The 15,836-nt window shown below is 32.9% G+C and overlaps 2 protein-coding genes across 2 annotated transcripts in view; both read right to left on the bottom strand.

The window, feature by feature from the left end:
* Nucleotides 1-14,943, bottom strand: part of LOC109361380 ((+)-neomenthol dehydrogenase-like) — a gene marked incomplete at its 5' end in the record, with an annotated part of 22,571 nt that extends 7,628 nt beyond the window's left edge. The window contains one exon of the mRNA XM_019606880.1: nt 14,668-14,943. Coding sequence (XP_019462425.1) covers nt 14,668-14,943 — 276 coding nt within the window. The remainder of the gene's footprint in view (nt 1-14,667) is intronic.
* Nucleotides 1-15,836, bottom strand: part of LOC109361379 ((+)-neomenthol dehydrogenase-like) — a 38,284-nt gene that overhangs the window by 7,695 nt on the left and 14,753 nt on the right. The gene's annotated exons all lie outside the window — the stretch shown is intronic.

The following is a 15,836-nucleotide window of genomic DNA, read 5'->3' as shown; positions in this document are numbered from 1 at the left end:
TGAAATTCGAAAATTAATAAATATTCAAAAGAAGAAAACATTTTTTATTTTTATTTTTATTCTTTTTGGTTTGGAAGATGACACGTGGGCCTATGGTGGCCCAAACAAAAAAATGTTTTTAGTACTTTAGACTTTATTTGGATTTTCTTGAAATGGAACACTTATTTTTGGAAATGAATTGAGTTTTTTCTGGGCCGGACAAAAATGAGTGTTCACAGCTGACCCTCTTTACTTGTTGCTTACCTGATGGCAAATAAACCAGGGTTTGAGGGGTATCATGGTAAGTAACCAGTAAAGAAATGAACGCTATTTTGTCAGGATTTGTTGAGGCACCCATGCTGCCATAGAAAATTTAGGAATTTGTTGAGGCACCCGTATTGCCATAAGAGGTCAGGGATTTGTTGAGGCACCCATGCTGCCATAGAAAATTTAGGGATTTGTTGAGGCACCCGTATTGCCATAAGGAGTCAGGGATTTGTTGAGGCACCCATGCTGCCATAGAAAATTTAGGGATTTGTTGAGGCACCCGTATTGCCATAAGGAGTCAGGGATTTGTTGAGGCACCCATGCTGCCATAGAAAATTTAGGAATTTGTTGAGGCACCCGTATTGCCATAAGAGGTCAGGGATTTGTTGAGGCACCCATGCTGCCATAGAAAATTTAGGGATTTGTTGAGGCACTCGTATTGCCATAAGGAGTCAGGGATTTGTTGAGGCACCCATGCTGCCATAGAACTCAGGTTTATGTGGTCGCTAGAGGAAACTTTAGATGGCTTTAGAGCACTTTGGCTAAGAAACGCTTTTTTGAATGCATGGTTTGTTTGAATGCATGGTTTGCATAGTGTTGGACTTATGAGATTAATGCCAATGCTTGTGTATGGATGCAGTTATCCCAGTCGGATGTCATATGGGTGTGTTTGTTTATGATTTATTGAAAGATAATGTTATGCTTCCGCAACACCCCATTATGCTAGATATGCTGAAAATTGTTAAGAGACTTGGGCCTCTCTTTTGCCAAGGTTCGTGCTTGTGACCCATTTTTCCTCGTTTTAGTGATGCATCAGGATGAACTAAAAACTTTGATCAATCTTTTCGTAAAACATTTCATTTATTGGAAAATGACTTGCATGCGTAGCAAGGAGCCCTAACCCAGATCTTACAACTAATTTCAATAACTGCCCCAGTTTGATAAGATAGATTTTTTCGCAAAAAAAACTGCCCCAGTATTTGATTCTGATATTGATTCCTTCAAAGAAGATTGGTGCTACTTGGTAGATGTCTCAAAATATTTTGCCCCAACTTTTGGCAATTCTCCGGCTTCCGAATTTCTTGTTTTTAGGAGGACCCTTCACGAATAATACTTCTTCATTGCATCTGAATTTATGGTGAGATGTAGATCTTCTCCATCCATGTCAGTTAGGATTAGGGCTCCACTGGAAAAAGCTTTCTTGACTACATATGAGCCTTCGTAGCTTGGAGTACATTTACCTTGGCTGTCTTTTTGGATCAACAAGATCTTCTTCAGCACCAAGTCTCCTTCCTTGAACTGGCGGGGCTGAACCTTCTTTGAGTAAGCCTTCAACATACAATTGTCTATAGCAAATTTTAGTTAGCCTTCGACCATCTATCAAATTCGATTGATGGTGTCGAGCCTGAACCCATTCTGACTCATTCAGGCCTGCTTCTGCCAAAACCCTTAGAGATGGGATTTCTACCTCTTTTTTCTTCATGAAAGTGGGTATCTTACTAGAGCTTGAACCTTCATTGGAAATATTTCTGTTCTTTATACCTCCTTCTATCTTCTCCCCCACTTTGATAAGAGAATTAAAGCTGGTCTTCACGCTTCCTATGAGGCGTTCATAATACGGATTATGTAAAGTGTCGATAAAGACCGACAATTGTTCTTCCTCTTCCAATCAGGGCAGAGATTGTTGTGCAGTGAGACCAAGACGTATTTCGTCTCGCGATTGGCTGCTTTTTGTGGTCAACTCACGGATGGAGGAACTATGCAGATCTAACGGCTAGGGATCGAGGATGCACGGATAAACGATGAACCCACCACACAAAATTGATTCTCGCAGCAAATTTTTTATTTTTTTATTTTTTTCGCAGAACACGTTTGGCAGGTTTTGGGAGCTTGTTTTTTGGATGTTTTGGCAGGGTTTCAATAATACTTTCTGTGTCCTCTTCCTAACCCACTATTTATAGGAAAAAAATATTACACTAAAATCCTAAAATTTTGCCTACCCTCTTTAATTTTTAATAAATCAAATATTCCCTTTTCTTAAAATCCAATCAACTTGATTTGATTTCCATTAACCATGAGATTTTAAAAATTGATTTCAAATATGGAATTTGAATTTCAAATCTGAAATTTGAATTCAAATTTGAAATTAAAATCTTTTGAAAATCTTTTTATTTTATTATTATTTTTTTTATTTTTTGAAATTCGAAAATTAATAAATATTCAAAAGAAGAAAACATTTTTTATTTTTATTTTATTCTTTTTGTTTTGGAAGATGATATGTGGGCCTATGGTGGCCCAAACAAATAAATGTTTTTAGTACTTTAGACTTTATTTAGATTTTCTTGAAATGGAACACTTATTTTTGGAAATGAATTGGGTTTTTCTGGGCCGGACAATAATGAGTGTTCACACATTATGATAATAGTACAGAAAAAATAGAGGAATTTAATTGTTGAAGCTTGCATGGGAGAAGGGATATAGTGCAAAGAGAGGCAAATTAATTCATTAGGCTCGTTGAGGTGTCGGAACTGGAGTGGTCGACGCTGCAAAGGTGTAGAGTATGACCACGTGGCAGATTTTCACGCGTTGGACGAGGATGGCGCAAGACGGAATGGTTCAGCCGCCTGTAGGGGATCCTGCGTTCACAGAGGAGTGGTAATCTGGTGCGGTGAGATGTATTGAAATCGTGTAATGTTTTGGGATTTGATTGGCTTGAGGTGACTAATCAACACAGATGCAGACTGGTATGCAGAACGAACAGCGAGGAAGCTTCAGAGATTGAGAATACGAACTATATCATGTGTTCGCTCACACTAGACCGCTACTTCTAGGCACTTTTCGCTTTCACATGCAGAGCTCTTTGAGTGATTCTTTTTGTGTGGAAATTGTTATTTTCATTAGGCAATATATAATATTTATAGTGTCACACATACATATTTTGAAGCAATGAAAAATTAATTCTTTCCTAAATATTAGCTAAGAATTAAATCTGAAAAAGGAGAGGATTTCTCCTCTATTATTGTATCAAATCTCTTTTATAATGCTGCATTTTTTCTTTTTGTTATTTTAGGAAATAGATGGTGTATATGGATATTATTTGTTTAATGAATTTCAACACATGTTTCAAAAATAAATATGGCAACTTATAATTATGCAAAAAAATCTCAAACTCTAACCTTTATTAATAAAATTCGAATTTGCATTTATTTTAAAATTAAATTTTTTTGAATTAAGTATTTTTTTGGGTTCCAAGACATAGAAAAGTACTTCTTGTGATTTATAAAATTTCTAAAATCCAAAAATTAATTCAATACTCCCAAGTGAGTAGTAAAACCACAAAAAAATAAAATTGTTTGAAATCCCATTTTTTAGGTAAAATATTTTAGTGATTTCATACAAGTTTAAGATTATTGCATTAGGTAAAAATGATATTGTTAAATCTTATAATTATCAAAAAAAAAAATACTTAATGTCCATTTTTAATATTATTTTTTATGAAATATTAAAGGATTACTAACCTTCTTAAAAATCATTTTATTATTTTTTATTTATTTAAATAAAAATGAAAATAAGAGATGGAAAAGGAAAAAGACAATTGTAATCATTACCTTATTCATATTGCAACCCAATAAATTTGATTTGATGGAATCTCTGTAAATTCTTTATTGAATCCTTAAAGACTTAATTCTTATCAAGATAATTCTTGTAGCCTAATCAAATTGATATATTTGATTCAAATTACATATCTTTAAATCTTTAATTTATTTGGTAATCAAATTTTGATGACAAAAAATCTTTAAATAATTTGTTTTCAAGAATAATTTTGAAGAAACACTTTTTTGAGCCAGACAAAATTGGGTGTTTACAACTGTCCTTCTTTTCTTGTTGGTTATCGGATAGCTAGCAAACTAGGATCTAGAAGATATCATGATAACTAACTAGTAAAGAAAAGAACACTAATTTTGATAAGGAAAAAAACAACCTATTCATACCGTGGATGAAGGGGAAACCATGGATTTGGTGAAACATTTCCAGAGCCTACTGTGGTGGACCAGGGATATGTTGAGGTAACTCTCGTGCTTGCCGTGATTAACCATGAATTTATTGAGGCACTTCCCGTGCTTGCTGTTATGAACGAGGGACTTGTTGAGGTAGTTCTCGCACTTGCCATGATGAACTAGGAATTTGTTGAGGCACTTCCCGCGCTTGCCGTGATGAACCATGAATTTGTTGAGGCAATTCCCACACTTACCGTGATGAACTAGGATTTGTTGAGTCAGTTCCCATGCTTGCCATGTTGAACGAAAGATTTGTTGAGGCAGTTCTCGCGCTTGCCATGATGATCCAAGGATTTGTTGAGGCAGTTCCCACGCTTGCCATGATGAACCAAAAATTTATTGAGGCAGTTTCCATGCTTTCCGCGATGAACTAGGATTTGTTGAGCCAGTTTTCGCGCTTACCGTGATGAACTAGAGATTTGCTGAGGTAGTCCCCGCGCTTGCCATAATGAAGCATGGATTTGTTTAGGCAGTTCTTGCGCTTGTCATGATGAACCAGAGATTTGTTGAGGCAGTTCCCGCACTTGCCCTGATGAACCAAAAATTTGTTGAGGTAGTTCTCGCGCTTGCCATGATGAACTGGAGATTTGTTGAGGCAGTTCCTGCGCTTGCCATGATGAACCAAATATTTGTTAAGGCAATTCCCGCACTTGTCATGATGAACCTGAGATTTGTTGAGGCAGTTCCTACGCTTGCCATGATGAAACAAGGAATTATTGACGTAGTTCCTGCGCTTACCATGATGAACCAATGATTTGTTGAGACAATTCTCACACTTGCCATGATAAACCATAAATTTGTTGCGACAGTTCTCGCGCTTGCCATGTTTAACCATGGATTTGTTGAGGCAGTTCCCATGCTTTCCGTGATGAACTAGGGATTTGTTGAGGCAGTTGCCGCGCTTGCCATGATGAACCAGGGATTTGTTGAGGCAGTCGCGTGCTTTCCATGATGAACCAAGGATTTGTTGAGGTAGTTCCCACGCTTGCCATGATGAACCATGGATTTGTTAAGGTAGTTCTCGTGTTTGCCATGATCAACCATCGAGGTACATGACCCATAAAGCTTGATTTGTAAATGCTCATCGAGGTACAGGACCCGAAAAGCATCATTTTCAATGCTCATCGAAGTACAAGATCTGGAAAGCTTGATTTTGAATGCTCATCGAGGTATAAGACTCGAAAAGCTTGATTTTAAATTGTTCATCGAGATACAAAACCTTGTAAGCTTGATTTGTAATTTCTTATCAACGTAGAGGACCTGAGAAGCTTGATTTGTAAATGCTCATTGAGGTACAAGACCCGAAAAGCTTGTTTTTAAATGATCATCGAGGTACAGGACCCGAAAAGCTTGATTGTAAATTGCTTATCGAGGTACAAGACTCGAAAAACTTGATTTGTAAATGTTCGACGAGGTACAAGACCCGTAAAGCTTGATTTTTAAATGCTCATCGAGGTACAGGACCTTAAAAGCTTGAGTTTTAAATGCTCATCGAGGTATAGGACCCGACAATCTTAATTTATAAATGCTCATCGAGGTACATGATTCAGAAAGCTTCATTTGTAAATGCTCATCGAGGTATAGGACCTGAAAAGCTTGGTTTTAAATTCTCATTAAGGTACAAGACCCAAAAATCTTGCTTTTAAATGCTCATCGAGGTACATGACTGGAAAAGCTTGATTTTAAAATATAATTGTAATGATATGATTGTTCGGAGGTCTGCGATGCATGAAGGTCATGCTGATATTCGTATTATATTGATTAATGTATGAATGTGAGTATACATTGATGGGAATGGTGATATATGTCATGTATGATATGAGTACTATATGTTTTTTGAACGTAATGGAATGGGAGTAAGATACATGTGCAAATGCTCTAATGTAGCACTCATGGTTTATTTTCTGACTGAAATTCATCAACTTGTGTGGATTCTACTGAAGCGACCCTTGTTGACTAAAGCGACCCTTGTTTCCAATATGATGATGTTTTTGTAACAACAAGATTGCCCAAGTGTGCCTATTTTGAACTCTTGTGTTTATCCAAGTGCTATTGCTCATAAGGTTGCCCCAATTTGAGCGACCGAGGATGAGTAGTATTGAGCCTTCACTATAAGGGTGTTCATTTTATTTTCCATAAATACCTTATGTAGATACCTGAGTACCTGTCAAGAATTCTCTCATTTTATTATGATCATAAGTTGCCTTTATAGTTTTTCGACTTAGAACCACTCTCATTTTTCCTAGGTTGCCCATGTGAGTTTTCAACCTAACACTTTATTTATTTGCTCTTTTTTATTGATTTTTTTTTTGTTTTTGTGAACAACATCATTTGTGATGACTTGAATTGGTTGGAAGCAAAAGACTTTTCTGAGTTATTATAGCTTAGAGTTGTTCTTGAAGGTGATAACATATGATATTTCCTCTTATTGGTTAAGGGATTTTGATTTTTTGTGATTGAATCAAGTTATAGAGTCATGAAAAGCCACTCCACCATTGCCCTAGATTTGAGTTTCTTGTATCTATCCACTAGAAAATGAGATCAATCCAAAAATTGTCCCAATTTTGGGTATCTTGTAACTTTCCATTAAGAAATGGGATCAACCCGAAAAACTACCCATTGTGAGATAGTGAGAGACATCATTATGTTCAAATTACTGTGGTGGGATTGGACTAGAAATCCTTAGTCCACAAATCATCTCAATGTATGCCAGAATTTGGGAGGCTTCGACTTTTTTTTCTTTTTATACTCCTTATTTCATGCATAACTCTTTAAAAAGAAATACTATAACAATAATTATGCAAACTTGAGAAATGTTTAGGCTAAGAGTGGTGATGTGGTAGTGATGATGAAATTTAATTTGGGTATGACTTATGACCTTATGTAGATGTGATGGTGGTGATGATATTATTTATTTTGTGTTTAGGTTATACGTGATTGAAGATGCAAACATGCATGAATGAGAGATTAAAGAGGCAAGCATGCATCACATATGTTTTGATAAAGACAAAAGACACACATAGTTTGATGGAGACAAAAGATTGATAAAGACAAAGGATCGACAACATGGTTAATGTTCAAGGACAAGCTTGAGAGGATGAGCAAATCAACAAACAACAAAGTATCAACTATAATGTCAAGACTCAAGATTATACAAGGCAAAACATTGAAAACAAGATCTAGGGGTTAAGTATTTTTATATCTTTATTAGGTCTTAAGTTGTTTGCTTAGTAAGAGTCTAGGCTAGGATGAACCCCAATGAATGTCTCACAAGCTAAAATCAATCATATCTAAAAAGAGACTTACTTGCATACATACATGATTTATATGTACATACATACATACATACATACATACATACATACATACATACATACATACATACATACATACATACATACATACATACATACATACATACATACATACATACATACATACATACATACATACATACATACATACATACATACATACATACACATATGTTTTGAATGCATTTAAAAAAGTGTTTTAAATCATACTTCATCCAAAGACATGCATCATTAGGTTATAAATCTTATAGGAGGTTCATTCATCATTTGAAATATGTTTTATAAAACCTTTAATCAATTAACAGACGTGTTAATCGATTAATCCTTGGGATGAACATGTTAATCGATTAAATGGCGAGTTAATCAATTAAGGTGGTTGCTGATTCTGTTTTCTGTTATTTTCAAGAAACCTGTTAATGGATTAAGGTTCAGTATAATCGATTAACTTCAGTTAAAACCAGAATAGTATTTTAACCCAAGTTTTTCACATTGCTTCAGAATAATTATTGAGAAAAATATAGGGTTAGAACACATTTTCGAAACAATGAGTTTTTACACATTTTCAAGAAATCTTAAGCTCAAACTTTCATATCTTTTAGAAAGATTTTCCAAGTGTTCTTTTGAGAAAAGAAAAGGGTGAATCTTTGCAAGATATTCGATGAGCTTATTTATCATGTCTTTGTGAAAAAGAAACCTTGCATCTAACACATTTTTATTCTATAATTGTGAGATTTTAGAAGGGTTTTTAGATTGTAAGAAAAGTGTAAAATCTGCACATTTAGGTGCATATGTAACTTGAAGAAAATTGTTAGACTAAGACATTGACACATTCTCTTGATGTGTCGTGTCACCATAGAAGGAGAATAGGTTTGGGAAAACCCTAGTTGCGGTTAGGTAAGTGTCTTCACGAGAAGCAAGAGGTCTTGGTTATAAGCGATACTTAGGTTGGGGCTAGAGTCACGAACAGTGAGGTATCCTAGTAGGCGAATTTTGTAGTCAAACCGAAGTGGTGGTTTAAGATCCAAGAAAAGAGCGTCTTGTGTCTTGTATTGGAATTGTGTTTGTTAGAACATTGAATTTCCATAGTGAAGAAAAATCTCCCAAGATCAGAAGGGGAGGCCTGGATGTAGTTTGCAAGTGGGCCCGTAAACGAACCAGGATAAAAGCCGAGTTTCATTCTTCTTTTCCCTTATCTTTTTACATTTTCGCATTACTTGATTTAATTAACTTGACATGCATATAATTCTCTGATAATTACATATTTTGTATTGTGCATTTACTTTTCTTAACTGTGTGTAATAAATGCATGTAAGTTTGGTTGAATCTTGGTAATCTTGGAAGATCGAAAGAAAACTATTTTAACTATAACAGAACAACATAATCAATTAAGTTGGTTAGTTAATCTATTAACAACAGATCAAGTTAATCGATTAAGTCTATCTTTAATCGATTAAACAATATGTAAATTTGTGTTTCTTCTTTGTTTATCGAGCGACAATAATTGTGTACCATATCACCTATTCGCCCCCTTTAGGTGAGTGGTAGAGCCCCGTGGGACCCAATAGTGATGATATATTTTTATGAAAATTTTATGAGCTTAGTGGAGTCAACATTTTTGTGTCTTAACGTGCATCTTAGGCAAATAGGTCCTCAACAATGTCTTTTTAAGTTTGTATCGTGGCTTGACTAGTGTTTTTAAGAAAATGATATAATGCTCAAAACATGTATTTCTTATACCAACCTTTCACCTTTCTTCCTTATCCTATTTTTCAAAACTTTCTAAAATGACATTCAACAATTAAAAGAATCTTTGAGGTTGTAATAAGAATGACTTATGATTCAGGCGAATATATTTCCATGAATGTTTCTATTTGCGCTAATTTATATTGCACTTTCTTTGCCTAACTTTTTTCTAAGTTATTTATTGAACATTCTTAGCGGAATTTTTTGTATAATTTTTGTTTTGTTTTGTTTTTTGTTTCTGAGCTACAAACACTCTTTGTATTTTCTTATCCTTTGGTCAGAAGAAGACTCTAAAAGAGTGTATTTTTCTTTAATAATTGAATGTCAATAAAAATGGTTGAAAACCTACCCTACTCGAGTTGTTGACATATTGAGGGTTATCCAAAAATATTATTTCAAAATGTCTAGACTCAAATCGGGTGACTAGGGATATCTCCTTAGTGTTTGGGAATTACAAAAAAGAATGCCCTGTGTCATCAGAAAAAACTGTCTCGAGATGCCATCATTTTGGGTTTTATAGTTGCGTCATCCTCCATTTTATTTTTATTTTGGATCAAATATCTCATATTAATGCATGAATTAATTTTATTTGGGATTACTTTTGTTATGTGTTTCTGGGTAAATATAGTTAGTGAGGTTAATATGGTTGATAGGGTGAGGTATGAGATGGTGAAATTTGTATAACCAATGTATTAGTATATACTCGTTAAAAAGATATGCATTAGAAAATAAATCTTTACTAAGAAAACATGAATGATTTGACCTTGACTGGGATCCTCAATTGAGGAGAATTTTTCAAATTTCTCTCTAATTTAGCTGGGGTTGGAGACAATGCATTATCTTGTGTGATGTAGCTCATGTGGTCTCAATCACAAACTAGGAATTCTCCATATTTATTAGATTTCTTCATCTTCAATTATGATTGCTTTCAATCGAGTCCAACAATAATATTCTTAAAATCAACTCAAACTTTTAAGTCCCCTTCGCAATTGGATCATGAAATGCATGTAGAAAGAATGATGCGTGATGTGTATGAAGTGAATGTTTTTCTTTTATTATTTTTATCTTTTTACTTTGATTGAAATGTAACCAATAATTCAAAATAATGCAATGAATGTGTATGACTATGTATTTGATTTATGTTGGGATGTATGAATGATGTGAGATTGCAAATTTATGATGTATATGACATTGAGTGTATGAAAATATGAGACATATGACTTTGAATGAGACTCTTAGAAAATACAATTTATGATGTATATGACTTTGAATGCATGAAGACTATGATACATGAGGTGATGCATGTTTTTTTTGTTTTTTATGATAATGAATGTAGATATTAACAATAGTAATGAATGATATAGTGAATTAGAATGCATGAAATCTAACGTTTGAATGACTTATTCTTTTTTATGAATGCATAAATAAATGAATATGTGATGTATGTATGAATGATGTATTTTTAAATTCATGAATGAATGGATATGTAAGTAAGTAGAAGAATATATTTTTTAAATGCATGTATGTATGAATAAATTATTGTGAATGATATTTTTTTTTGAGTTAATATATGCATGGATGAAATGAATGGATGCATGTGTATGCATATGTATCACATTTTTTAGAGCGGTGGACCCTATTTTGGGATAATTATGCCATCATTATGATTTAACTTGTAACTTTTTTTTAATATAATTTTTCTATCGTTCAGGATGACTTAAGACAAAGATGAATTGCGTTATTTATTTTTATGATGATCCCCTTTTGTGGTGAATAGGAATTCCCCTCAAGTGTGACTATATAAATACAAAGTGCCTAATATTGCAAGATAATATCTCACACCATTATGTCTTTAAACGACATGTGTTTTTTTGTTTATTTTGGAGGACAAGAGTCTCAACTTGTGCTTGATATGGTATGATATGGTATGATATGTTTCTCAAGGTTCATAATAGGTACACCTACAAGGGTTTTTGGAATATCTAAGGAACAACATCCTAGGATAGAGTTCTAAGATATAGTGGATACCTTAACAAGCTCTATACTCCCTATAAGGTGCCCATATTGTAACTCTCTAAAAGAAGAGAAACACAAATATTGTCGGGTTAGAAACAAGAGCCCAGCTCGAGCGGCTAACTCACAATACTTGGTAACAACATGAGTGATCCACATTACCAACACCATAAATAACTAAGGCCATGGCCAGCGAGGTTAGTGTCTATGCTATCCAAAAATATATCACCAATATTCGAATGTAGGGTATATGTGTATACCAAAACTTGTGTACTATACTTTTTGGAAAACATACCCTATCACAACATAGCACAAGTTATACAAAACAATATAAAATTATTTAATAACAATAGACAATTACTATTTGTTTCTTTTTGCAAGAAATTTAAAAAACCAAATAATTAAAAGTATAATCAGTCATATAGTTTAGTGGTTATAGTTAGACTCTCTTAAAAAAAATCCCCAATCGCCATCTGTCACACCCCGATTATCGGTTGGGCGACATTCTTAGAGTCGCTACTATATTTTATGCTATAAAATGATATAAAAAATTCAAAGCCCCAATATGATTGAGCTAAAAGAGTTTTCTACATTTTTACTATAAAATATAGTGGCTACTCAAGAAACGTCGCACGACCGAAATTTGGCGTGCAACACCATGTCATTTCATTTCTCTTTACTTTATGCAATTCAAGAACCTCTTTACTTTTCCCATGAAACTCTTAAAAAGTTCATCAAATATGCCTTCATATATGTTACCCCCATTTTTTACATTTCATTAAGAAATTAAAAAATTCATAATCATTAATTAGGCTTCATAACGAGATTATAATTAAGTTCATAGGATTCATATAAACTCTCCAATAGTTATTTGGCTATGCAACTATTGTACATTTGTACACATCTAAATATACTTGTTATCCTTCATTCATTACTTCATTAGAGATCCTATTGTAGGCCATATTTCCATAGAACCAGATACACGTATAGATGGCAAAACGGGCAATGTCCGTTGGCGTGCCCTTATAGCCCATAGTTTTTGCGGGTAGGACATACAAATTTTTCCTATTTTCCCGTTTCGTCCGTCGAGCCCGCCGGCATTTCCATTGGGCAACGCGGACGGGCCGCGAGCATAACTTAAGGAAAATATTAAGAAAATTTCAAGTAAGTTATGATGTAATGTGATTTTTAATCCCTAATGTAATTTGTTCAACTTCATATAAAATATCAAAGATCTTGTTAATTTTTTATCGACGACTACTTTACTTAATTTATTATATGAATTTTTATATATTTTTAATTATTCAACAATGCACGCGGGTCGCATGCATGCCCGTTAGCCTGTTTTAAAATGAGTAGGACATTGAATTTTGTCCGTTAAGACAATCTTGACATGCCCGCGCCTACTCAACTTTTTACGGACATTTGGGGCACGAGCAATACAAGTCGGCGACCCGTTTTATCATCTTTATAGACATGATTAAATAAGTGGCATGAGTGCAATTTTTTATTACCAGGTGGCAAACAATATCAAGTATAAGGGTAATATATACAAAAGAAAAATCAAGGGCATGCGCCACTGTATATAAGGGTATCAGGAGCAAACGATATTAAGTATAAGGGTAATATATAGATAAATTATTTAAGGGTATTTGCAACTGTAATATATGAGCTTGGAAAGAAATATTCTGCTTATGAAACAAGAAATTTACTCACATGAGTTAACATAATGAACAAAACAATTAAATATTGACCTTGATGAAATTAGTTAAAACACTTATAGCATGTACCTTCAAGCCTCTCACGGTGGCAGAAACATTACAATTCTTGGAGAGTCTGAGAGTTAAAGAAGGGGAATAAGTGCTTCGGATATTTCTTTAGGTCCAAAGTAGTTATTGGTTCAACTAATTGGTCATCTTCTTTTAATATTTTAATCCAATCAAAACCACGAGGACCTTTTTTGTAAAGAAAGAACAAGAAAAACATGATGATTAGTCCTTTTGATGGATTGAATTGAGAAAAATCTGAAACATATTATCTAACAAACTTTTCTTCTTGATTAATCTTTACAAACAAACTCCCTTTGATAATTTACCAATTAAATCTAAATAAAAACTTTTTGAGTTTAATTATTTAGCTAAACAAATATTTTCACACTAGATAATAATTGTGATATTAAAAATATTTTGAGTTATATTATAAAATTATAAGTGTGTGGTTTAACGAGATTTGAATTTTGAAGTCTAAATTCCTTGTTTTTAGTTGATTTAGGATAGAGCTATAACTTATAAGTGTGTGGTTTAATGTAATATTTATTATTTTACAAATATATATTATAATTTTTATTTTTTTAATATTATATATAATCTATTGCAATTATTGTTCTGTAATGAACTTAGTGATTAAAATATATTCATGAATTTACAATTTATACATATTTTACTGTTCATGCAATAAATATTTTTAATTGTATTGATAATTATAAAATATTTAAATATATAATCAAGTATAAAAATATAATGAGGACGCCCACAGTGTAAGAGCAAAACAAATTATGATGTGAGGCAATATAAACATAAATTTATAATCTAAAATATTTTTTTTTTATAAATATATTAATTTCTAATTTATGTTAAGGAACAAAGACCATTTAACTCTTACAAAATATAAATTACATATAAAAGTGCGTGATATTACACTCTAATTTTTAATGATATAGATTTATATATGTCGTTATATTATTACAATTAAGATTTCTAGATATGCTACTTATAAATTATATTATTAATAAATTAATAATATGTCATTTTGTAACATATATCCCTTTCTTAAAGGAAAATATTTCATTTTCATACTACATTTAAATACTACTTAATGCCCATCCCATCCCTTGAGTGAACCCTACTTGACGTGACATTTTTATGTCAAATTTTAAATTGTAATCTCTTAATCCTCTTGAAGATAATCATTTTGAAAGTTAAAATTTTACATTTTAGATCTAAATTGCAAACCTCTTGAAGTACAAAGACAATCAATGAATCCAAAATGCTATTGGTACTTGTGAATTGTGATAACCTTCAAAGGAAAATAAACGTAAGTGGATTAAAGAACATACCTCAAGACCTGAAACAGCTAAAGCAACATCATCTACCACTATTGAACTAATCCCTGCATTATTTACCTTAATATTCAAATACTCAGTACCCATTATTCTGTATTTTAAGAAACAACAATTAAGCATAAGAGTGGAAAACCCAAAACTAAAAAATGCTAGAGAATATTAATATTGTTACCAATATATCAAGTTTTCCAAATTGTGCTGTGATGAAATCTACAAGGGGTGGAATAGTAGCAGGATCTGTTACATCAAGGTGATGAAAAACCACATGGTCTTTGAGACCAAGTTCGTTCAATTTTTCAACAGCTTCAAGACCCCTTTTATGGTCTCTAGCTGTTAGCACCACTGTGACCCCATTAGAGGCTAGTAGCTTGCATGTGGATAAGCCTATGCCCTTATTTCCTCCTGTAACAACAGCATATCTACAACAAAGAAATTCAAAAGGTTTATGTTAAAGAAGAAAGAGATGTTATGGGGCATATAGACATAAAAAATAAGTGGCTACAGATGAGGTTACAGTATATATTTTTAATTTAGAGGGTAATATATATATGAATCGACAATGTAAAAATTTATACACAATCAATATATCATTCACCAGTCATTTATGTTACTTATTTAAAAGTTAACAATGATAAAATATGTATGGTGAATGACATAGTGACAATGTAAAAATGTCTTACAATGTGAGTGTATGCATCTTTTTTCTTTAATTTATATAATTATGGTTAATAATAAATGATATAGCAGATGAATTTAATGTAGTTCAGAATTTCTATATATAACCATAAAAAGGATTTTATAGTTTTACCAACCACGGTAGAAAGGGATATGTTTTTAACCAATCAGGTGTGGATTTAGCATTTAAAATTAGGCATTTTCATCTACCAAAAACATTGCACCTTGTCATAATGTAAAATATTTTCAAGAAAATAACATTTAGTACTAGTAACAAGTTTTTCCCCTCCTTTTTTTGCTAAAAAAATACATATAAATAGACTCTAATCATAATCACCAACCCCATTAATTAGTAGTTCTCGAGAAGATGGCATGCATGAATAAAAGAGAATTGAAAAAGGAGAACAATTGAAAGGTGAAGAAGTTACACCTTTAGTTCCATATCCGAAAAACAAGAGGATGAAGAAGATGAAGAATGACTGTATAATTTTGTTATTGAAACCTAATGAATGAATAAGAGTACAAAAATGGGTATTTATACAAAAGGGAAACAAAGCCAAAAGAGAAAAAGCAAATAACTTAAACTTTCTATAGGAAAAACAGAAAAACTACTAAAACTAAATAAACAGAAAGTAATATCAAAATTTGCTAATCCAATGCATTCAC

This window comes from Lupinus angustifolius, chromosome LG11 (genome assembly GCF_001865875.1).
Source record: "Lupinus angustifolius cultivar Tanjil chromosome LG11, LupAngTanjil_v1.0, whole genome shotgun sequence".
Lineage (NCBI taxonomy): Eukaryota > Viridiplantae > Streptophyta > Magnoliopsida > Fabales > Fabaceae > Lupinus > Lupinus angustifolius.
This window is presented reverse-complemented; position numbering and strand designations above follow the sequence as displayed.